The 26,230-nt window shown below is 35.9% G+C and overlaps 2 protein-coding genes across 2 annotated transcripts; both read left to right on the top strand.

Annotated features, from left to right (window-relative positions):
• Positions 1-22,994: 22,994 nt before the first annotated feature.
• LOC115695239 (uncharacterized) lies at positions 22,995-24,273 on the top strand. The gene is made up of 2 exons (XM_030622318.1): positions 22,995-23,397; positions 23,612-24,273. The coding sequence occupies exons 1-2, from the start codon at positions 22,995-22,997 to the stop codon at positions 24,271-24,273; spliced, it is 1,065 nt and encodes a 354-aa protein (XP_030478178.1).
• A 722-nt stretch (positions 24,274-24,995) lies between these two features.
• Positions 24,996-25,793, top strand: LOC115695240 (uncharacterized). The gene has a single exon (XM_030622319.1). The coding sequence runs from the start codon at positions 24,996-24,998 to the stop codon at positions 25,791-25,793; it is 798 nt and encodes a 265-aa protein (XP_030478179.1).
• Positions 25,794-26,230: the final 437 nt, after the last annotated feature.

Here is a 26,230-nt window from a genome sequence, read left to right as displayed (position 1 = left end):
AATTCAAGACAGTCCCCTCCAAAAGTCCCAGATAGATCCACATAAACCTCAACTTTCCTATACCTCATCCTTCTCATGTCATCAAACATACTCAGCAAATCCTAATCACCCTTAAGCACAAATCCATCATTCAACAGTTTATCTTTAGGCCTAAACCAGAAATGCAAAGGACCATGGTGTTGGAAATATTTTACCAGAATCTAGATTTACTACCAAGTATGTTTCATTAACATCCTAATATGAATTCTAAAACAATGAAATAAACACATAAGAGTTTAAGAAAACCTTACATTGGGTGTAGCGGAATATAATGACTACTTCCATTCAGATCTCTAGCCCTTGATTCCTTTCTGTACCAGAGCATAATCAAGATCTGAATCTGGATCTCTTTCTCTCCTTCTTTGATGCTGATTTTCCACAATCTTACATACTATGATTGAGGTACCACTTGATGTGTGTGGGCACTACTCTATCACTCAAGAGAAATTTTGAAGAGAAGAAAAGAGAGAGGAAAGTGGCGGCTCAGGAATGCTCTCTAAAAAGAATGAGATGCAATTGTGTGTTGTTTCTTGAAGCCATTACTTTCTATTTATAGAATACCACCTAGGTTTAGGTTAGAATTGTATGGCATTAAAATAATGGAAAAATAAAATAGTAAAAGACTTTGCATAGTGGGCGGCCATTTAAGGAAATTGGGCCTCACGTTGCAACTTTCCCATTTTGTTATTTTTCATTGCCATTTTCTCAAAAAAATGCCAATTTTCAAATTTAACCTTTTAAATGCCAATTCTAATTATTTAATAACTTAAAAATAATTATTAAATAATATTTCCATTTAATATATTTATTAATTTAGACATATAAAGTATCTTAATTAATTAATAAACCTAGAATCTCTTTTCTTTACAATTTCGCCCTTGCGTAGTGAAAATTCATAAACTAGACATAGTCTAACTTTAGAATTATAATTGATTAATCAAAATCAATTAACTGAGTCTTACAAGCAGTATGGTCTCAACTAGTATGGGGACCATGGGTCTATATAACCGAGCTTCCAATAAGTCGAACCGAATTCACCAAGTAAATTCCCTAACTTATTAATTCCTTATTGAATCCACACTTAGAACTTGGAATTGCACTCTCAGTCATATAGAACGCTCTATATGTTCCATGATGTAGACACGTCATTAGTTATCCATTGTTATAATCCTAATGTGATCAATGACCCTCTAATAGATGATCTACATTGAATAGGAAGTAAATTACCGTTACACCTTAAATGTATTTTATCCTTAAAACACTTAGCTCCGTATAAATGATATTTCAGCGAAGTGAAATGAGATCTCCATCATTTATCTCTGTTTAGCCAAGCTCGAAGGATATCATCGTTTCACTTCTAAATTCCTATAGAAGTTATAGACTCCATATTTATGGTAGCGCTCCCACTCAATTATACTATCATGTTCCCAAAATGTACGTATCACCCTGACCCAAAAGTAGGCTTAACTAACAAATCAAAGAACATGTATAATACTCTTGAGATCGAGCCTAATCATATCAGGATTAAGATCATTTGATCTAGGATCAACAGGTAATATTGAATTGAATAGATATTATGGTAAATTTTAATATATCTAATCAAAGTTCAATATCGGTCCATTCCGATGTATACTCCATAGATCCGATACTGGTAAACTTTGCCAATGTCCTGGAAAGGACATAACACTTTTCCAAGGTGTAAGAATACCTATCGCTGAATATACCATGTCAGTCTAAATCCAGTGTTTTGACAAATCAGGGAATAAACTTTCGAACATATAATTAAGATTATATTCCACTGCGCTGACAACACCATAATCATTAACAAATTCATATGTTCTGGACTTAAATGGAATTCATACATTATATATATATATAATCATGAAATAAATCATGTGAACCATGCAACATAAAATGTTATTTCTGATCTTTATTAATAAGTAAATCTGATTATATTGAAATGGGTTTTATTTAGGGCACAAAATCCAACACATGGCACCACTATATTTGCATCATCATCCCTTCTAGTTCCATCATATTAAACATATCACTGTGACACTTATCAAACTCGATGACAGTGCCACCCTCATACTTTCTCAAACCATTGTCAATGAACCATTTACCCCCATGGTGCATATTTACACTAAAGTACATACCTGCCAACAAGAAAAGAACAAAACAACAAAATTTAACAGTAAAATAATAGAAGGTTTCCAATAAAAGTTTCTGTCATATGCTTTAACACCATGTGCAAATATTCCCACATGCCAGTCAAAACACTTTACCCCACATAAAATAGCCCCACACTAAAACCAAGTGAAACTTGACTTATTCAACCCACCAAAAATCTATCAAAATGCCTTAAATACTACCACTACCATTCTCTAAGAATTTGAACACATCAAATAAATGTGTACACCTAACACAATATCATTCACACCAACACAACCTAACAATAATACCATTTTCATTCGAGATGAACAGTGAGGATACCAAATTCTAAAAAAGCACTATGCCAACAAAAAACAATTTAAACATCAAATAAAGGTGGAAATGAGATTGTACCTCCTCCATCGTCGTTGTCCATCGTCCTATTGATTTTTGGGTACCTCCCCTGCAGTCGACTTGAAGCAACTGAATTTAGGTCACGATTCAACAACGTGATAAACAGTTGAATCGATTTCTGGGGTTGAATGTTTGGGTTTCGATTAGGCTGGAGATTAGGGATTAACGATTCGGGGGGATTAACGATTTCTAGTGTTGAATCGATTTCTGGGGTTGGAGTTTTTGGTTTTCGAATTTTTACTTTTTTACCATTTTAGTTTTTTAGTTTCAGGTAATTTTTATTTGTAATTTAGTTAAAAAATTAAATTGTTTAAATTTTAATTTGGAAAAACATTTTATTTTTTCAATTTTGAAAAGAAATAAATAAAAACAAAGCGATTAAATATTATGCGTACACGTGTACCGTTAATCATACTAACGGATGTGGTATGAACGGACAAACACGAAAGTCCAGCTTAGGTACTATTGCCGCTATTTTTGGAGCTTGGGACTAATCTACATCAACATGAACTTTTTGGGGACTTTTGCCGCAAATTTCCCTATATTATATATCAAAATAATTTTATTTGAAAACGACTCATAGGTTGAACAACAGGAAAACATTTGTGGCCACTTTAAAAAATGATAGATCTCTGATAGCATCTCAACATACCGGTCCAATTTAACCTTTGATAATGAACTATGATAGTCATATTATTTTTAACTCAACAAAAGACATTCATAATCACAAATACCAAAGTATTAAATCGACATGGTTAATAAGTCTAGTAGTATGGTAAGGAATTATGTTCAACATGTGATCAATTTAAAATAACATAATATCCTTATCAGTCCTCAATTTCACTGATACCGTGATGCTTAATAATTAAGCCAGTGAAATTAACCATACACTACTTAATAAATAAGTCAGTGTCACTAAACTTGCTTAAAAAATTAAGCCAACAAAATATCATTGTCATTAAGCAAATATACTTAAAATACAATGATCACAACAAGATATGAACTACATGCTTTCAATTCAATTATTCTCGAGAATATAACAAAACATAATTAAAAGCATAAACATCCAATAATAAAAATTATTGGCCCACAAAGTAGTTCATAACATCAACAAGTAAATTACATATAAATGTAATCTCAAAAGATAAAACAAGAAACTCCCACTAACTCAAAGGAACAAAAGATTATAAAATGCTCATATCAAAAACATGTTTATCAAACAATATGGCACTTAATCCTCTGGTTAGAGGATCTGCAAACATCAACTTAGCCCTACAATATTCTATCACAATGTCTCCTCTCTTGACCAAGTCTCTAACAGTGAGATATTTTATTTCCATATGTTTGGAAGCACTACTAATCTCATTATTCTTTGAAAAGAAAACAATATTATTATCACAATAGATTAGTATAGGAGAGGAAATAGAATCAATTAGTCGTATCTCTAAAATCAAAATTTTTAACCATAAAGCTTGCAAAGATGCCCCATAACATACGACAAATTCAACATATATAGTAGATGATGTGATTAAAGTCTATTTAACACTTTTTCAAGAAATAGCAGCACCAACAAAAGTGAAAATATAGCTAGAAATTGACTTTAAATAATCTACACAACCACCAAATCTGAATGTGAATAACTAACAGCTTGAAAATTGTCGACATGCTAATACACAAGCATAAAACTCTTCGTTCTATGCAAATATCTCAAAACTTTCTTGGCTACAACCCAATGATCATGGCTAGGATCAGATAAATATCTCCTAAGAACATCGACCATGAAAGCAATGTCAGGTCTAGTGCAAACCTAAGCATACATCAAACTTCCTACTGCACTTGCATATGGGATATTCTTCATTGCTTCTCTTTTCAAGTCGTTCTTGGGACAATGTTGCTTAGTAAATTTGTCCCTTTCAAAATAGGAACAAAACCAGCTTTACACAAATCCATGTTGAACCTTTTGAGCACACGATTAATGTAAGCTTCTTGAGGTAAGCCAAGAACTTTTCGATTCCTGTCACGATGGATCTCAATCCCTAAAACATAAGATGCCTCTCCATGATCTTTCATATCAAAATTGGTAGACAGAAAACTTTTGGTCTCATTTAGTAATGACAAGCTGGCAAGTAAAATATCGTCTACCTAAAGAACAAGAAAAAATATGATGACTCCCACTGATCTTCATATGAATACACTAGTCAAACTTGTTCTCGATGAAATCCAACAGTGTCACAACCTTATCAAACTTCAAGTACCACTGGTGAAATGCTTGTTTGAGACCATAAATGGATCATTTCAATTTGCAAACCAAAATTGTCATTTCCATTTTTCTTGAAGCCTTCAGGTTGAGACATATAGACTTGCTCGCTCAATTCTCCATTCAGAACAACAGTTTTAACAACTATTTGACGTAACTCTGAATCAAAGTGCGCAACTAAATCCATAATAATTCTGAATGAATCTTTAGTGAAAACAAGTGAGAAAGTTTTAATGTAATCAATACACTCTTTGAGTAAAGCCTTTTGTCACTAAACGTGATTTATACCTTTCAATATGTCCCATTTTATCCTTTTAGTTCTCAAAAAATCCACTTGCAACCTATTGATTTAGAACCATAGGTAATAGAGCTAACTTCCATATATACATTATTTTTTTCCATGAACTTAATCTCATCATCCATAGCTTCTATCCATTTTGAAGAATGTGGACAATTAGGTGCTTCACTATAAGTGAGAGGTTCCACAAAATGACCAAGATCACATTCACCTTCTCCAAGGTAAACAAAATTATCATCACACCTTATTGACATCCTTTGTCTTTGAGATCTCCATATAGGAGGTACTTCTGGAATAACTTCTATTTGTTGACCATCATTTTAAATGACATATTCCACAATTGGATTTCTCTGATAACAGGACCCTCATTAACAACAAAACCTTATTCAATAATAGGTTCTTCATCAATAATAGGACCCTCGTCGTCTTAGATATTAGGAGCAATATATTCATCAGCAATGAGAGTGTTATCAACTAGAGTAAGAATAAGACTGCTATTATTATCATCTCTTGAAAAGACATAGGAATAAAAATTCATTTAGATGATTCCCCCGTTTCAAGAGATGTTGAAGGAATATTTTCAGCAACAACAAATTCTAGAAATTTAGCAGTCTGAGATTCAATAATTTACGTACCACGAGTATGACAATAAGAGTGATAGCCTTTTGAGTGCATTGGATAACCAATGAAATAACAATGAACTGTTCTTGGATCTAACTTTTTCAAATTAGGATCATAAATCCTTACTTCAGCTGGACGATCCCATACACAAAGATGATTCAGACTAGGCTTTCTCCAGTCCACAAGTCAAAAGGATTTTGGGAACAGATTTACTTGGAACATGATTTAAAATATAAATTGCAGTCATAAGTGCTTCACCCTATAAAAACTCTAGAAGATTTGATCTACTCATCAAGCATCTAACATATCCATGAGAGTGTGATTTATCCTTTCAGCAACACCATTTTGCTCAGGTGAACCTGACATAGTGTATTGAGAAACTACATCATTTTCTTGAAAATATTCAGCAAAAGGCCCCGTATGTTGTTTAGATTCTTTATATCAACCATAATATTCTCCTCTGCGATCAGAATGAACAAATTTTGTGACTCTTCCCAATTGTTTCTCAAGAGCATATTGAAAGATTTTGAGTTTATCAAAAGCGTTGGATAGTCTTTGATCAGGTAGGTGAGGCCATAAGAAGGAAAAACATCGATAAAAGTTATAAAATACTTGTTTCTGCACAACGTGGTGGAATAAGGTCCACTGATGTCAGTGTGGATAATCTCTTATAATGAGTGACTATAGTTAGCAGTCTGCTTTCTTATTTTAGTCAATTTTTCACAAGTATCCCAACCGGAAACATCATTGAAAGATGCAACTCTTTCTTTAGAAATATGACTCAATCTATCGTGCCATAATAATAAGGATGTTATCTTAATATAAGATGTCTTATTCATAATATTCACAACATTGAAAGATGCAGTTAAGGAAGTCAATGATAATTTGAAAAGACTATCAGAGTAAAAACAGTTACCAATTATTCGAAGTCAAACATATTGTCAACACTATAATTGGCAAGCGGAAGCGAAACTAAATTACTTTTAAAAGTAGGAATCAAGAAAGTATTGTTCAAAACAATCTGAACATTATACTGTAATTTAAGATTAAATGTGCCAACATAAATAATATCTACTCCAACATCATTGCCACTTTAAGCTTTGACTCTCTCTCACTTGGCTTTCAGAGATCCCTTAGCCCCTGGTTATGATGCATCTTTTCATATTCTCTTTATCCTTTGTTGGGCTTGAGTTGAGAAACAAAGTGAGAAGATGCATTCTTCTTATTTTGTTAGTTTGCTTATTTCAGCTACACACTGAGAAATTAGGTCACTAAAACTCCATGCTTTATTATAAGTGTTTAGGCTGTCTTGATAAAGCTAAAAGATCGTAGGAAGTTCATGAAGAAATTGAAGAATGGTGTGAAATTCGGGAAGAGGAATAGTATGATCTTTTAACTTGGACTGAACATTTACAATTTTCAAAATAAATCCCGCACTCCTTTGATTTATCACATTGAATGGTTGTCATTTCATTCATAAGATGTCCAGTTGCAGCGTTTTCACTAGTGTCAAATAATTTTTCTACTGCTTTAAAAATTCATTAGCATTTCTAGTGTTTGGCAAACCACTAAATGAATGTTCAGGATTTGAACTTTTCATAACAATGAGACTAAGATTATTTGAATTTTTCATTGTGCATGAAGAGTTTTCTAGGCAACAATGCTGATATCAGTAAGATCGGTAGATTTTTCTTCTCGAAGGCATAAGTCCAAGTCATATGCCTAAAGTAATTTTCACATCTCGTTTCCATGTCTTAAAGTTGGAAGCATTCAGAATTTAGATAGAAACGTTATTGTTGTTCTCAGAAAGGAGATCAAAAATTAAAACTTGATTAAACTATATGAGCCAAGCAATTAGAAAATATTGTAGAGTCTACTGGTCATTATAAACTCCCCTTAGGGGTGAGAATAACACACACATGATCTACCGTCATGAAGTTAACAATAAAGAAAAAATACATATCAATTAAGAATTTATTATTTTTGGGCAAATAAATTTCTTAAATAATATATATTAATTCAAGCCAAAAATAATAATAAATATATATATATTTAGATTATTATCTTTGGGAAAATAATTAAAATATACACATTTAATATTAATTCACTTCATGGAATGTGAACTAATATGTATAACTACTACCTTTGGGCAAGTAATTACACATATAGACAACCAAAATAAATATTTTCTACAACATATGAAATTTGGTGATAAAATAATCATTAAGGGCTCGTTTGGAACGTCGTATTAGGTCGTATTGTATTGTATTGTATTATATATTGAATTGGATTATATATCATATTTTTATATAATACTATGTTAAACTTTAATTTATACTAAAATATTATATATTTAGGTGTCCATAAAAGTTAATACCACATATAGTTTTACATAAAAATATTGCATAAAATACAATTCAATATAATACAATACAATACGACCTGAATACGGCGTTCCAAACGAGCCCTAAAAGATGAGTAATTTGCGGCGTAAATACCTAAGTTTAGCTCAGAGTTGCAAATAAATACCTAACTTATTTTTTTGGCAGTAAAAATACCTTTCGTCAGTATTTTGTTGCAAATGGGGTACCTAACGTTAAGTTATCTGTTAAATGCCAACTAGATACACACTTGGCATTATCTAATAGGTCCAATTCATTTTTTTTTTTAATTTGATATAAAAATAGTAAAAATTAAATTATTTTAAAAGTAAAATAAAATTAAAAATGAAATTAAAAAAAAAATAAAAGAATTTTTAAGAACAACTTACCAACAATATCTCAATGTGACTAATTTTTTTTTTTTAATTAAAATCAATTCTTCAAAACAATCTTACAAAAAAAATCTTCGAAAGAAAAAGTATTCAACACCATATCTTCGTTTATCATCTTCAACACATATATATATATATATAAGTTAGAATACAGAGTAAAAGAAATCAGAGATTTAATGGGTCATCTTCTTCCACAAACTCATCAAATAGATCCAAGGAACTCACTCGATCTAAACCCAAGAGAACCCCCTCGCCTTCAGAGAATCGTCGAAGCCGCCACACTGTCGTCTTCAGAGGATCCTAAAACCCCAAATCCCCATCTCCCTCTTAGGAGCTTTTTATTGGATATATTTTACCAGGATCTAGATTTACTAACAAGTATGTTTCATTAACATCCTAATATGAATTCTAAAATAATGAAATAAACACATATAAAGTTTAGTAAACCTTACATTGGGTGCAGCGGAATATAATGACTCCTTCCGTTCAAATCTTTAGCCCTTGATTCCTTTCTGTAGCAGAGCATCACCAAGATCTGAACCTGGATCTCTTTCTCTCCTTCCTTTAATGCTGATTCTCCTTCTTGTTGTTTGGAATCTCCTACAGTCTTACACACTATGATTGAGATACCACTTGATGTGTGTGGGCACTCACTCATTCACTAATGGCTGAAAATATTTAGTGTGAAGAAAGGCTTGGTGTTTCGAATTGAAGAAGAAAGAAGAAGGAATAGGTCTCATCTAGGTTTTTAGCTTTGGAGGCATTAGTTGGATAATGAGACCATAACCTTCCTTTTATACTATTATTCAATAGGGTTAGGGTTGAATTAAATGGATTAAAAAAGAATAAAATATTGGGCAATAATTCACTCTTGGCCGTACACTTAAGTGAGCCAACCTCTAGTTACAATTTTGCCACTTTATTTTAACCACTTATTCTTCTTTTCAATAATACCATATTTTCCAATTCAACCTTATAAATGCCAAACTATTTATTTAATAATTAAAGTAACTATCAAATAAAATTGTCATTTATAATATTTATTAATTAGACTCCATAAAGTCTATTAATTAACAAATAAATCCCAAAACACTATTTCTTCACAATCAAGCCATAACATAGTGAAAATTCATAAACTAGACATAGTCTAACTTTAGAATTATAATTGATTAATCAAAATCAATTAACTGAGTCTTACAAGCAGTATGGTCTCAACTAGTATGGGGACCATGGGTCTATATATCCGAGCTTCCAATAAGCAGATCAAGAATTTATATCTTTAAATTCACTGACTTATTAATTCTTCGTTGAATCCACGCATAGAACTTAGAATTGCACTCTCAGTATATAGAACGCTCCATATGTTCCACCATATAGACACGTCATTAGTTATCCATTGTTATAATCCTAATTTGATCAATGATCCTCTATATAGATGATCTACACTGTAAAGGGATTAGATTACCGTAACACCCTACAATGTATTTTATCCTTAAAACACTTAACCCCGTATAAATGATATTTCAGCTAAGTGAAATGAGTACTCCATCATTTATTTTTGTTTGGTCAAGTTCGAAGGAAATCATCCTTTACTTTCTATTTGTCAGATAGAAGCTATAGATTCCATATTTATGTTAGCGCTCCCACTCAATTGCACTATCATGTTACCAAAATGTATGTATCACCCTGACCCAAAAGTAGGCTTAACTAACAAATCAAAGAACATGTATAATACTCTTGAGATCGAACCTAAACATATCAGGATTAAGATCATTTGATCTAGGATCAACAGGTGATATTGAATTGAATAGATATTACGGTAAATTTTAACAAATCTAATCAAAGTTCAATATCGGCCCCTTCCGATGTATACTCCATACTTTGCCAATGCCCTTGAAAGGACATAACACTTATCCAAGTTGTAAGAATACCTATCGCTGATTATCATGTCAGTCTAAATCCAGTGAACTGACAAATCAGGGAATAAACTTTCGAACATATAATTAAGATTATATTCCACTGTGTTGACAACACTATAATCATTAACAAATTCATATGCTCTGGACTTAAATAGAATTCATACATTAGGTATATATAATCATGAAATAAATCATGTGAACCATGCAACATAAAATATTATTTCTGATCTTTATTAATAAGTAAATCTGATTATATTGAAATGAGTTTTATTTAGAGCATAAAACCCAACACTTTTCTCTCTCTTTCTCCCGCTCTTGGAGTTCACCAGCGTTAATGGCAGATAGTGGTAGACCTCGCTGACGCTAATGGAAAAATTCAACTAGCACTAATCCAAACACCATGGCGGCGACATATCCTCCTCCTGCAATCAGCTCTGTCGACGTTGTTGACTCACCACCATGGGAGGTCGTCTTTCCTGACCATCGATCTATTAGATCTCTGTGTTGACGTCCACAGTAGGTTGTGATTTCGTTTTAATGTTTTTTTGATTATTTAGGGTTTTTTCCTCCACAGATTCTAAGTTTGAGTTTGTGTTTATACGAGGATGGTTGTAATTGTGTTTGTAGAATGTTTTGATATGTTAGGTTTAATTTTAATTTGTTGCAGATATATTTGTGCATTTTTTTCTAATCTGATATATATTATTTTTCTAAAAAAAATCTCTTTTCAAAAAAACAAATCCGATATATGCTTTGTTAGGTACAGTTTCTCAGATTTATTTTATTTTAATTTAATTTTTATATATTTAAATGATTTTTTTAAAAAAAAAATTAAAATGATTTTATAACTTTTAAATGAATTTTTATATATATATAAAAAAACAAATGACTTGGACCAATTAAATGATGTCACGTGTATATCTAGTTGGCATTTAACAGAGAACTTAACGCTAGGTATCCTATTTGCAACAAAATATTAACAGAATGTATTTTTACTGCCAAAAAAATAAGTTAGTTATTTATTTGCAACTCAGACTTAAACTTAGGTATTTACGCCGCAAATTACTCTTAAAAGATTAATAATTTTCAACCAAATTTCTAAAAGGTTATATATTAATTGCTTGTAATATACTGATAATAAAAAATAAAGTGTCCACCATAACACATTATTTTTACATCAAACACTCAAGTTTTACAAATTTTTTAGAACAACAAATCTATATATATAAAGGAGAAGTATGAGGCGGTGACATGACACTCTACAATCCCTCTAAAACTATTTTTCTCTTCTCTCCTTAATTCTCTCAATTTTAATATTTAATTAAAACATAAATCTACAAATTAATATTTTACTATTATTTTATAATAATAATTAAAATTTTAAACAAACATCTATATTACTATTTTCTCCTTCCATCTATTTTTAATTCATCTTATATTTTTTTAAAAAAATAATTAATTTAATAATTTTTTTTTAAAAAAAACTAAAATATCTCTCCATAATAACACATATATATTATATTATATATAATCATACACGTTACCCTACTTCACTATATATTATTATTTTATAATAATAATTAAAATTTTTTAAAAATATCTATATTACTATTTTCTCCTTCCATCTATTTCTGATTCATCTTATATTTTCTCATTCCATCTATTTTTGATTCATCTTATAATTTTTTTAAACTTTTTTTTAATTCAATAATTAAAAAAAAAGCTAAAATATCAATAATGATACCTCCGAATAAATGGTGCAACTCCGAATAATGGGGTAAAAAAAGTTTTCTACTCTTTTGATGAAAACATACACTAGTCTACATTCTCTTCAATAAATGGTGCAATTCCGAATAATGGTACCTCTTAAAATTAAACGACATGTGCAATTAATAATAATAATGATGATGATAATAATAATAATAATATAAAACATTTATATTTATATACTGTTGCATCGTTTATCAATATAAGATATCATTCACCCCAATGATAAAGATACAAATAAAGAAATTAAAATTTCCAGACAATAAACTACTACTCATAGAATTAACACGGTACAGTTTGAGAATGAAAAATATACTATAATATTCTTTCCTTTCTAATTGAATAAACTCACATGCTTTATTTATTAAAATATTTTTCTTTGTTTGATTAATAGTTCATTATACAACACATTGGAATTTTGGGCTCCTTCATACACATGCCAATATTGCAGTGTCATTTTATGGTATGAGGAACGAACTACAAAACAATAAAGGTCAAGCATCCCAAATTCTCATTTTGTTGTATGGAAGGACGCGTACAAATACCATTTGTAAAGCCCGCTTAGTTAATTTGGAAATTAGCAGTTGTTTATGATTAATCATGAAATTATTTATAGCTATTTAAATAATTTATTATACTGTTATTTATGTTATTCAGTAGCTTGCATATTTTGCATTTCCGGTGTCCGGTATTTTGGAACTCGGCGTTTGGCTCAGTAGAAATCACAACTTAGTATGTTAGTAATTTGGGGACGGGTTTTCGACATTGGGAATGTCGGGAATGGCCGGGAATTTAGAATTTCCCAAAAATACCCCTTTAGTATGATTTATGTGGTTTTATGGTGGAGGGGCAAAATGGTCTTTTTGCCCCATTAGTATTTTGTCTTATGTGATTTATTAAATAGATTAAATGTTTATTTTAAATAATTATTTTGGCTGAAATAAGGTGTTATATGCATTAAAACTTTATTTTCTCTCAAATTTTACACTTAGCATATTTTAGAAAAGACTTTGAAAAAGGAAAACACTCTCTTTTCTCTCTCTCTTTTTCGGCTGAAGGCTTGGGGTTCAAGGGCTGGTTTTTCTTCAATTTTCAAGCTAGTTTCATCCAATCTAAGTGTTCTTCTAATCCTTGGTAAAGTCTCTAACCTTTTCTTGTTGTAATTTCTTGAAAAAATGATGAAAAATGGTGATGCATGCATGGTGTTTTGGTATTGTTGCTGCTGGTTATTGTTGTTGTTGTTTCTGTGATTAAAGTGTTGAATTCAGTAGGTTTGATGAGATTGAATTGCATGCTTAAGTTCTTGCTCTAGTTGGTTAGATTTTTATGTGAAAAAGTTATGAATTTTGAATGAAATGATTCTATTTGTTGCTGTGAAGTTGCTGGATGTTCTTTATAGTTTTCTGAGGTGATTTTATGCTAGTTTAAGTAGAATTAAGCTAGTGTAATGCTTGTTTAGGTGGATTTGCTCAAGTTTGAGTTTAGAACTCAAAGCTTGAGCTCCAATGGTGATTTTTGTTTCTATGATTTCTGGGTTAGTTTGTTGCCTTAGATTTGTTCTTTGGGGTGTTTAGAGCAGGTCTGGAAAGTTTGGAACCAATTGGGGTTGAATTGGTCGAGTTATGAAAAATTTGGTTTGCTGCTTGCGAGGAACCGCATTCGGTTGTGCATCCGAATTCGGATGAGGGTTCGAATTTTCCAAAACCGGAATTCGGTTGGGCAACCTGGCTCACGGTTGGGGAAAATTCAGGGACCCTAGTTTTCCTCGTTTTTATGTTTTAGGGGGTATTGCCATGCTTTTTATCGATAGGGAAACTTTTAGTTCCTAGTTTTAGTCCCCGGGAAGTGATTTAGCGTGTCACTTATAGCGTTGTGATTTTTATGGTTTAGGAGCCGATGTCCGTAGCTCGGCTTCGATTCACGATCGGGTTGGCCAAGCACACTCGAAATCGGAATCCGAGGTAAGATTAGTATAACAAGATGCATATGTAGATTACATGTTTAGCGTGCATGTAGGAAGCCCGCTAGATTACATTAGTTATGTATATAGGCTTCGAACCATCCAACCCCGTCACGTCGGTACAGATAGCCGGAGTATGACCAAGGCGGAGTATGACCGGTTCGACCGATCAGCCGACATTTGGTTGGTGGTTCCGTACTATTGACCTATCCCGTCGGTACGACAGCCGAGTATGACCGAAATGAGTATGACCGGTTCGACCGATTAGGAGGATACTTGTCAATAGTACCGTCCCTATGAACGTTCAAAACTCAGTACCATGTTGGACATGGCAGTAGTGGCTCAGTACCATGTTGGACATGGCAGTAGCGGGACTCAGTATCGTGTTGGACACGGCAGTTAGAATTATGTATGATATTATTATGCTTTTCTTACTGAGTCTGTCGACTCACAGTTTACGTTTATGTGTAGGTAAAGGCAAGGCTTTAGCTGATGGACCGTGAGCGAGCTTATGAGATTGTACATGTCGAGGCGGTTAGGCCTGGAGCGTACGATCCTCGGGACAGCAGGGCTGAAATTTTTGTAACTGGTCGTTAGACGACTTTTATTTTTATGTAATGGTTAAACAGTTAAATCTTTTGTAAATGATTTTATAATCGGGATCCCGAGTCTTTTGTAATATTGTTTTATAAGTTTAATTTAAAAGCAAAATTTTAATTAATCACGTTTTTCCATAAACCTCGTTGATTAGCAACGAGCTGCACAGTACGTTTAAAAATCACGTAATACGCCTAAGGTAGTTAGGGTGTTACAATTTGGTATCAGAGCCGCCAGGTTGTCTTCCGAAGATCGTCACGACATGTACAATCATCATCAGCAGTTAGCTCGGTTCACGGTTCAGTAAGCTTTTATTGCTTTAGTAGTTTATTTTATTCAGTTATGAAAAAGAAAAGCCTGTTAGGAAGCATGTTAGTAGCCTGATAGTAGAATAGGCGCATGTTTCGTTTTTAATTTCCAAATTAAGCGGCATTAGTAAGCTCTCCTTTAATACGACCTGATATGCCAACTCTTGGTTTCGCAGGCGGTTCTAACTAGATGGACGCCAGGCGGACTACCAGGAGTCAGGGCAACTCCGTAGGGTCGAATCAAGGCCAGGGAGCTCAGTTTCCCCCACCTGCTAGGGGCCGAGGTAGAGGTCCCCGAGGCAGGGCTCGTGGCCGGGGTGATGAGAACCCGCCACAGCCGCCTGTGCTCCCCGCCCGATCGGGGAGCCCCGAACCGGGAGTTACGGTTTGCGGAGATGCAAGCCCGGATCGAAGAACAAGACCTCGAGATTCGTAGGTTGAGACGAGCCAGGTGCTCCCTGCAGCCTCGTGCCCATAGCTCCAAAGTGGCACCCGCCCTCGCCGCCTGTGCCGAGATAGTGGTGGCGGCCCATAGATTGGAACCATTGTATGAGCGGTTCCGGAAGCAAGCACCTCCGGTTTTCCTGGGAGGTCCGGACGTGATGAAAGCCGAGCAGTGGCTAACGGTGATCACCAAGATTTTAAACTTCATGGGTGTCACCGGTAACGACAGAGTGGTGTGCGCCACGTTTCAGTTCCAGGAGGACGCATTGGTATGGTGGGACATGGTGTCTCAGATCCATGACGTCACCACCATGACCTGGGAAAGGTTCCAGGAACTCTTTAATGCAAAATACTACAATGAGGCGGTCAGAAGCGCCAAGAGGAAAGAGTTCGTTCACCTGACCCAGCGGGAGAACATGAGCGTCACTGAGTATACTACTCAGTTTGATCGGTTGGCGAGGTTAGCCTCGGGAATTGTGCCGACCGACTTCAGCAAGAAGGAGAAGTATCTGGACGGGTTGAATCCCAAGATCAGGCATGATCTGATGATTACCACAGACGACAGCACCACCTATGCTCAGATGGTGGAGAAGGCACTGCGAGCTGAGGGCGCAGTGGGGTGTATGTCAGAATCAGCCAGTACTCCAGTTAGTGGCGGGGCTCCTATCCCTCCTGCATCAGGCTATAGCAGGGGGAGTAGTGGTTCGGCCATTGATCAGAGGAAGAGAGCACCCACTGCTTCCGGCGGCTCGAGTCAGAACAAGAGGTTCCGGGGGAACCAGAACAGAGGGAGTCGTCCTGGTGGTACTGAGACCCGATTCTCCTATCCCGAGTGCCCTAGCTGCAAGAGGCACCATCGGGGTGAGTGCAAAGGTCAGGGATGCTTTCATTGTGGCATGCCCGGACACTTCAAGAGGGAATGTCCCCAGCTCCGACCAGAGGCACCGAGAGCTCCAGCGATACCCACTCCAGCCAGGGTGTTCGCTATCACGCAGGCTGATGCAGATGCCAGTCCATCAGTAGTCACAGGTCAGCTTTCTATTAACAACTCGCTATATTCAGTGCTGTTTGATTCTGGGGCTACACATTCTTATGTGGCGGCCAGAGTCTTTAGTAAATTGGGTAGACCCTATGATAGATATGAATCAGGGTTTGGAACCCTGTTACTCAGCGGAGAATTGGTTATCTCCAATAGGTGGATTAGGTCTATGCCGATCAGGATAGATGGTAGAGAGTTAAGCGCTGATCTGATAGAGATGAGCTTAGTCGAATTTGATATTATTTTAGGAATGGATTTCCTATCTAAATATTCGGCGAGCATTGACTGTAAAAGGAAGATGGTGGTCTTCCAACCAGAAAGTGAAGAACCGTTTGTATTTGTGGGTTCAGTTCAGGGATCTCGGATCCCGGTGATCTCGGCTATGTCAGCGAGAGAATTGTTGCACTGCGGGTGCTTAGGGTTTCTGGCCGTGGTGGTGGACACCACTCGGCCAGACACCATTCGGCCAGAGGACATCAGAGTGGTTCGGGAATTTTTGGATGTTTTTCCCGAAGAACTTCCAAGGTTACCACCTCAGCGGGAGATTGATTTCGTGGTTGACTTGGCACCAGGGGTGGAACCGGTTTCCAAAGCCCCGTATAGGATGGCTCCAGCTGAACTTAAGGAATTAAAGATTCAGCTCCAATGGTTGCTTGACATAGGGTTCATTCGGCCCAGTGTGTCACCCTGGGGAGCCCCGGTTTTGTTCGTCAAGAAGAAGGATGGATCTATGAGGATGTGCATCGACTACAGGGAATTGAACAAGCTGACGGTGAAGAATAAATATCCATTACCTAGGATCGATGACTTGTTCGATCAGCTTCAGGGAAAGACGGTCTTTTATAAGATTGATCTCCGTTCGGGTTATCATCAGTTGAGAATCCGAGAGGAGGACATTCCAAAGACGGCTTTCCGTACTAGGTACGGACATTACGAGTTTCTGGTTATGTCATTCGGACTAACCAATGCTCCTGCAGCATTCATGGACCTGATGAATAGAGTATTCAAGGATTTCCTCGATATCTGTGTGATTGTGTTTATCGACGACATCCTCGTGTACTCTCAATCAGAAGAGGAGCATGAGTTACATCTTCAGATGGTACTGCAACGACTTCGAGAACATAAGCTTTACGCCAAGTTCAAGAAATGTGAGTTCTGGTTGTCTCAGGTGTCCCTCCTAGGGCACATTGTGAGTAAAGATGGGATCAAGGTGGATCCCGGGAAGATTGAATCCGTCAGGGATTGGCCGAGACCGAAGACAGTGACAGAGATCAGAAGCTTCTTGGGATTAGCTGGGTACTACCGTAGGTTCGTGGAGGGGTTCTCCAAAATTTCAATGCCCCTAACCAAGCTTACAAAGAAGAATCAGCGATTTATCTGGTCAGATAAATGTGAAGCTAGCTTTCAGGAGCTGAAGCAGAGATTGATTACTGCTCCGGTGCTAGCTTTGCCTTCGGACAAGGAGAAGTTCGTAGTCTACTGTGACGCATCCAAACAGGGTTTGGGGTGTGTATTGATGCAAGCCGACCGGGTTATCGCTTATGCCTCTCGTCAGTTAAAAGATTATGAACAGCGATACCCGACTCATGATCTAGAATTGGCCGCAGTGGTTTTTGCACTGAAGATTTTGCGGCATTACCTTTATGGGGAGAAGTGTGAGATCTATACCGACCATAAAAGTCTCAAGTATTTCTTTACTCAGAAAGATTTGAACATGAGACAAAGGCGTTGGTTAGAATTAGTGAAGGATTATGATTGTGAGATCCTCTATCATCCCGGAAAAGCCAATGTAGTGGCTGATGCCCTGAGCAGAAAGGGTCCCGGGCAAGTAGCTAGCATGATTCAGATCTCACCTCAGCTAGCAGAGGATATGGTTAGATCCAGCATTGAGTTTGTGGTAGGTCAGCTTCACAACTTGACGCTGCAATCTGATCTATTGGAAAGAATAAAAGTCGCTCAGATGACAGATCCGGAGTTAGTGAAGATCCGAGATGAGGTATTGGCTGGTCAAGCCAAGGACTTTTCAGTGTCGGTTTCTTGGGATGCTTTTGTATAAAGCCAGAGTTTGTGTTCCGAGCAGTGTGGAACTGAGAAATGAGATCTTTGAGGAGGCTCATTCTACCCCGTATTCTCTGCATCCCGGCACCACCAAGATGTACCAAGATCTGAAACCGTACTTCTGGTGGAGCGGTATGAAGAAGAATTTGGTAGAATTTGTATCGAGATGCCTCACTTGTCAGCAGATTAAGGCTGAACATCAGAGACCAGCAGGGTTGTTGCAGCCTCTAACCCTACCAGAATGGAAATGGGAAGATATTACGATGGATTTTGTGGTCGGGTTACCTAGGACCACGGGTTTGTATGATTCCATCTGGGTAGTGGTGGACCGATTTACGAAATCTGCTCACTTTCTGCCGGTTAGAACAACATTTTCAGTGGATCAGTTGGCAGAACTGTACGTCAGAGAGATAGTAAGACTTCACGGGGTACCAAAGTCTATAGTTTCGGACAGGGATCCGAAATTCACCTCCAAATTTTGGCAAAGTTTGCAACGGGCAATGGGTACGAAGCTGAAATTCAGTACAGCATTTCATCCTCAGACAGATGGTCAGTCCGAAAGGACAATTCAGATATTGGAGGATATGTTGAGAGCCTGTGTTATGGACTTTGAAGGCTCATGGAGTAAGTATCTACCGTTGATAGAATTCTCTTACAACAACAGTTATCAGAGTACGATAGGGATGGCTCCCTATGAACTGTTGTACGGTAGGAAATGTAGATCCCCTATCCACTGGGATGGGACAGGGGAGAGGAAATACTTAGGTCCTGAGTCAGTACAGCGGACCAATGAGGCGATAGAGAAGATAAAAGCTAGAATGCTTGCCTCACAGAGCAGACAGAAGAGTTACGCAGATCTGAAATGCAGAGACGTTGAGTTCCAAGTAGGGGAACATGTGTTTTTACGAGTATCTCCGATGAAGGGGATTAAACGTTTCGGGAAAAGAGGCAAGTTATGCCCTAGATTTACAGGACCTTTCGAGATTCTCGAGAAGATAGGTCAAGTGGCATATCGGTTAGCATTGCCTCCAGCCTTATCAGCAGTGCACAACGTATTCCATGTCTCAATGTTGAGAAAATACGTTTCAGACCCCTCTCATATACTCAGTTATGAGAGTCTTCGGCTCGGCCGAGACATGACCTATGAGGAACAGCCAGTGCAGATCCTGGATAGAAAGGATAAAGTCCTTCAGAATAAGACCATAGCATTGGTCAAGGTTCTCTGGAGAAACAGTAAGGTGGAAGAAGCCACCTGGGAGCTAGAGTCAGATATGAGAGTCGGGGACGAAATCCTTTTAAGGAGGGGATAGTTGTAAAGCCCGCTTAGTTAATTTGGAAATTAGCAGTTGTTTATGATTAATCATGAAATTATTTATAGCTATTTAAATAATTTATTATACTGTTATTTATGTTATTCAGTAGCTTGCATATTTTGCATTTCCGGTGTTCGGTATTTTGGAACTCGGCGTTTGGCTCAGTAGAAATCACAACTTAGTATGTTAGTAATTTGGGGACGAGTTTTAGACATTGGGAATGTCGGGAATGGCCGGGAATTTAGAATTTCCCAAAAATACCCCTTTAGTATGATTTATGTGGTTTTATGGTGGAGGGGCAAAATGGTCTTTTTGCCCCATTAGTATTTTGTCTTATGTGATTTATTAAATGGATTAAATGTTTATTTTAAATAATTATTTTGGCTGAAATAAGGTGTTATATGCATTAAAACTTTATTTTCTCTCAAATTTTACACTTAGCTATTTTAGAAAAAACTTTGAAAAAGGAAAACACTCTCTTTTCTCTCTCTCTTTTTCGGCTGAAGGCTTGGGGTTCAAGGGCTGGTTTTTCTTCAATTTTCAAGCTAGTTTCATCCAATCTAAGTGTTCTTCTAATCCTTGGTAAAGTCTCTAACCTTTTCTTGTTGTAATTTCTTGAAAAAATGATGAAAAATGGTGATGCATGCATGGTGTTTTGGTATTGTTGCTGCTGGTTATTGTTGTTGTTGTTTCTGTGATTAAAGTGTTGAATTCAGTAGGTTTGATGAGATTGAATTGCATGCTTAAGTTCTTGCTCTAGTTGGTTAGATTTTTATGTGAAAAAGTTATGAATTTTGAATGAAATGATTCTATTTGTTGCTATGAAGTTGCTGGATGTTCTTTATAGTTTTCTGAGGTGATTTTATGCTAGTTTAAGTAGAATTAAGCTAGTGGAATGCTTTTTTAGGTGGATTTGCTCAAGTTTGAGTTTAGAACTCAAAGCTTGAGCTCCAATGGTGATTTTTGTTTCTGTGATTTTTGGGTTAGTTTGTTGCCTTAGATTTGTTCTTTGGGGTGTTTAGAGCAGGTCTGGAAAGTTTGGAACCAATTGGGGTTGAATTGGTCGAGTTATGAAAAATTTGGTTTGCTGCCTGCGAGGAACCGGAATTCCGGTTGTGCATCCGAATTCGGATGAGGGTTCGAATTTTCCGAACCGGAATTCGGCTGGGCAACCTGCCTACCTATTGGGAAAATTCAGGGACCCTAGTTTTCCTCGTTTTTATGTTTTAGGGGGTATTGCCATGCTTTTTATCGATAGGGAAACTTTTAGTTCCTAGTTTTAGTCCCCGGGAAGTGATTTAGCGTGTCACTTATAGCGTTGTGATTTTTATGGTTTAGGAGCCGATGTCCGCCGCTCGGCTTCGATTCCGATCGGGTTGACCGGCACACCTGAAATCGGAATCCAGGTAAGATTAGTATAACAGTATGCATATGTAGATTACATGTTTAGCGTGCATGTAGGAAGCCTGCTAGATTACATTAGTTATGTATATAGGCTTCGAACCATCCAACCCTGTCACGTCGGTACAGGCTGGAGTATGACCGACGGCGGAGTATGACCGGCTCGACCGATCAGGCTGACATTTGGTTGGTGGTTCCGTACTATTGACCTATCCCGTCGGTACAGTGGAGTATGACCAGACGGAGTATGACCGGCTCGACCGATCGGAGGATACTTGTCAATAGTACCGTCCCTATGAACGTTCAAAACTCGCACCATGTTGGACATGGCGGTAGTGGCTCGCACCATGTTGGACATGGCAGTAGCGGGACTCAGTATCGTGTTGGACACGGCAGTTAGAATTATGTATGATATTATTATGCTTTTCTTACTGAGTCTGTCGACTCACAGTTTACGTTTATGTGTAGGTAAAGGCAAGGCTTTAGCTGATGGACCGTGAGCGAGCTTATGAGATTGTACATGTCGAGGCGGTTAGGCCTGGAGCGTACGATCCTCGGGACAGCAGGGCTGAAATTTTTGTAACTGGTCGTTAGACGACTTTTATTTTTATGTAATGGTTAAACAGTTAAATCTTTTGTAAATGATTTTATAATCGGGATCCCGAGTCTTTTGTAATATTGTTTTATAAGTTTAATTTAAAAGCAAAATTTTAATTAATCACGTTTTTCCATAAACCTCGTTGATTAGCAACGAGCTGCACAGTACGTTTAAAAATCACGTAATACGCCTAAGGTAGTTAGGGTGTTACACCATTATTGAAAGAAGAACCTTCATTACTCAAATTTCTCCTCGGAGCAGAATCTGGACAAAAAGGCATTAAATTTCGAAAAAAATATAAATGCTTATAACTCTATGTTTGCATTCACATCAATGGAAGGCCGAGTTGATACAACAATCAACCAATCAAAAGGACCTTATGTTTTTCGAATGAGTGGTCAGAATTATCATCTTATTGGTTCTTTGTTGCCAGAAGTTGGGAAAAAACCACAATTTGCTCAACTATACATCTATGATACTGAAAATGAAATAGGGAACAGAGTTGACACATTGCAAAAATATGGGAGGAACATTGAAATTGAAAACGAAATCGTTCATGAATTATCTAAAATGTTGGATCAACATAATAATTTGGTCAAATCCTTTCGAATGCAAGGGATAGATTCAAAGCACAACCAGAATCTACTTTTCGTTTACAACTCTTAAGTAGCAGGACAAGAGATGGTCGTCAATACAATATGCCAACAATATCTGAAGTAGCAGGCATAATAGTTGGTGATTTCAATGAAGAGAACTCTGAACGTGATGTTATTGTAGAGCATCGAACCAAAGGACTCCAGAGAATCATAGATTTCCATCCAAGTTTCATGTCTATGACATACCCATTAATACACCCTTATGGTGAAGATGGATATAGACTTTGCATTCCTTTTAGAAATGCAAATGAGAGTGATTCTAAGAAAAAAATGCTGACAATGAGGCAATATTATTCCTTCAGGCTACAATAAAGATTAAATGAGGGTCACACTCTTCTTCGAGCTGGTCGACTACTGCAACAATATATAGTAGATTGTTATATGGCAATTGAGGAAGAAAGATTTAGATGGATACGAAATCACCAAGAAAAACTCAGGACATACCTTTACTCTGGTTTAATGGATGCTGCTCATCGAGGGGATTCAAATTGCTCAAAAGTGGAAAAAACAATTATTTTACCTTCGTCACACACTGGGGGACCCCGATATAGAGTACAAAATTATCAAGATGCTATGGCCCTTTGTAAATGGGCTGGATATCCTGATTTATTTCTTACTTTCACTTGCAACCCAAAGTGGCCAAAAATAAATGACATGATTAATTTAATTGGTCAAAAAGACGATGAGAATAGGGTTAATACCATATGCAGACTTTTTGAAATAAAGTTGAACCAACTAATGCACGATCTGAAAAATGAACAACCATTTGGAAAAATAATCGCATGTAAGTTCTTATATTTTAAATTCACAAAAAAATTAAATTATTTTAAAATGATATTCTATGAAAATATTTCACAGTTTTTCCAACAATTTTAAATGTAAATTTTAACATTTTCTTAATGTTATTGTAGGTATATACACAATTGAGTTCTAAAAAAGAGAATTGCCTCATGCACACATACTACTTTTCTTGCATTCAACATTAAAAAATCCTTCAGCAGAACATATAGACAAAATAATAAGTGCAGAAATCCCAGACTCAAATATTGATCCTGATGGTTATAATGCCGTTATCAAATTTATGATTCATGGACCTTGTGGAAAACTCAATTCAAACTCTCCATGTATGATGCAAGGTAGGTACACAAAACATTTCCCAAAAAAATTTAATGATCGAACGACAATAGACGCAAATGGCTTTCCAGTCTACAAAAGAAGAAATAAAGGTATACGCATTGAAAAGAAAGGTGTCATTTTAGATAATCGATATGTCGTCCCTTATAATAGAAATTTGATTGTCAAGTTTGATGCACATATCAATATCGAGATTTGCAATTACTCTAGATCAATCAAATATCTATTCAAATATGTTCATAAAGGTTCTGATAGAGCAACTGTAAGAATCCAATCTATTGATACTTCGGAAGAAATAGATGAAATTGAAACATATTTAGACTGTAGGTATATATCAACAACTGAAGCTTGCTGGAGAATCTTTCAATTTGACATACATTATAGACAACCATCAGTTGAAAGATTGCCATTCCATTTGCCTAGAGAGCATACAGTAATATTCGGAGAAAAAGATTATGTTGACGATGTTCTTTCCAAGCCTGGAATAAGACAAACAAAGTTCACTGAATGGTTGGAGACAAAATAAGAAAAATGATGATGCACGAGAACTAACTTATTCTGATTTTCCTTCATACTGGATTTGGAATTCAAAAGAAAAAACATGGACTAGGAGAAAAAAATGGTGTGGCTATTGGAAGAATTTACTTCGCACATCCTTCAACTGGTGAACACTTCTATATGAGAATGTTTCTTAATTTTGTCAAAGGATGCACTTCGTACGAAAATATTAGAACAGTAAATGAGATCAAATATCCTACTTTTAAAGCCGCGTGATATGCTTTAGGATTATTAGATGATGATAAGGAATGGATTGACTGCTTGACTGAAGCTGCACTATGGGCAACAAGAAAGGAATTAAAACACCTTTTTGTAACAATATTCATTCATTGTCAAGTTTCAAATGCATTACAAGTTTGGAAATCTAGCTATACTACATTGTCAGAAGATTTAATTTCATTGCAAAGGAAAGATTTAGAAACAAAGATCTTCAATTAACTTAACAACAAGTTGAATCATACACTCTATATGAAATTGAAATGATTATGTTGAAGATGGGAAAAAGTTTGAAAGACATAGATGGAATGCCCCTTCCTAATTCTTCATTAATAAGAGATTTAGGTAATAGACTAATCAATGAAGAACTTGATTATGACAGAGAACAATTAAATATATTGCATGAGAAATCATTTGCTTCTCTAAATCCTTGCCAAAAGTTAGCTTATGAAGCAATAATGCATTCTGTAAAAAATGAACAAGGAAATTTATTTTTTTATCAATGGACATGGTGGCACTGGTAAAACATTTTTATGGAATACAATTATTGCAAAGCTTAGGTCTCAATCCAGAATAGTCTTGCCTGTAGCAACTTCAGGAATAACTGCTTTGTTATTGCCTAATGGTAGGACAACACACTCAAGATTTCATATTCCTTTAGATGTTACAGTAGAGTCAACTTGTGAAATTCGTCAAGGTACCCTATTAGCTGGACTTCTAATAAAAACTTCATTGATCATTTGGGATGAAGCGCCTATGGCAAATAAATTCTATTTTGAAACTTTAGATATGACCTTAAGAGATATTCTAATAACAAGGTTTGAAAGTAGCTCTAAAAAACCTTTTGGAGGACTTATAATAGTATGCGGTGGTGATTTTCGACAAATATTACCAGTTGTTCCAAAAGGTACAAGAGCTGACATCGTTGGTGCTTCTCTCAACTCATCATACTTGTGGCCATTTTTTAAAATATATGAGCTCAACCAAAATATGAGGCTCTATAATAGAAGTTTAAGTGGATCTGAGGCTGCTAAAATAGCTACTTTTGATATATGGCTGTTGCAGATAGGAGATGGTTCATTATATGATGACATTGACAGAGAATTAATTAAACTTCCTTCTGATATATGCGAAAATTCATCTCAAGATCCAGTGAAATCCATAGTTGAAGCTATCTACTCATCGCTTTTACAAAACTACAACGATCCTGCATATTTGAAAGAAAGAGCAATATTAACACCAAAAAATGAAATGGTCCATGAATTGAATTAAATGATTATAAATATTATACCAGGTGAAGGCAGAATATATTATAGCTCAGACATTGTATGTAAAGCAAGTGTAAGGACAAGTGATGATGATCTTTTGTATCCACCTGAATTTTTGCATAGTTTGAAATTTAATGGCATACCAAATCATGACATTTGACTAAAGGAAGGTGTTCCAGTAATGTTCCTTAGAAATCTAAATCAAACTAAAGGCTTATGCAATGGCACAAGATTGATTGTTACACATCTTGGAAAATGATCCATTAGAGCTGACATTATTTCTGGAACAAATATCGGTCAAAACGTTACAATCCCAAGAATTATCATGTCTCCTAACGAATCAAAATGGCCATTCAATTCAAGCTTAATAGACGACAACTTCCTTTAACACCATGTTTTGCTATGACAATAAATAAAAGTCAAGGACAATCTCTTAAACAT

This window comes from Cannabis sativa, chromosome 6 (genome assembly GCF_029168945.1).
Source record: "Cannabis sativa cultivar Pink pepper isolate KNU-18-1 chromosome 6, ASM2916894v1, whole genome shotgun sequence".
Classification (NCBI taxonomy): domain Eukaryota; kingdom Viridiplantae; phylum Streptophyta; class Magnoliopsida; order Rosales; family Cannabaceae; genus Cannabis; species Cannabis sativa.
Note: the sequence above shows the minus strand (reverse complement) of the source record. Positions and strands in the feature narration are given on the sequence as shown.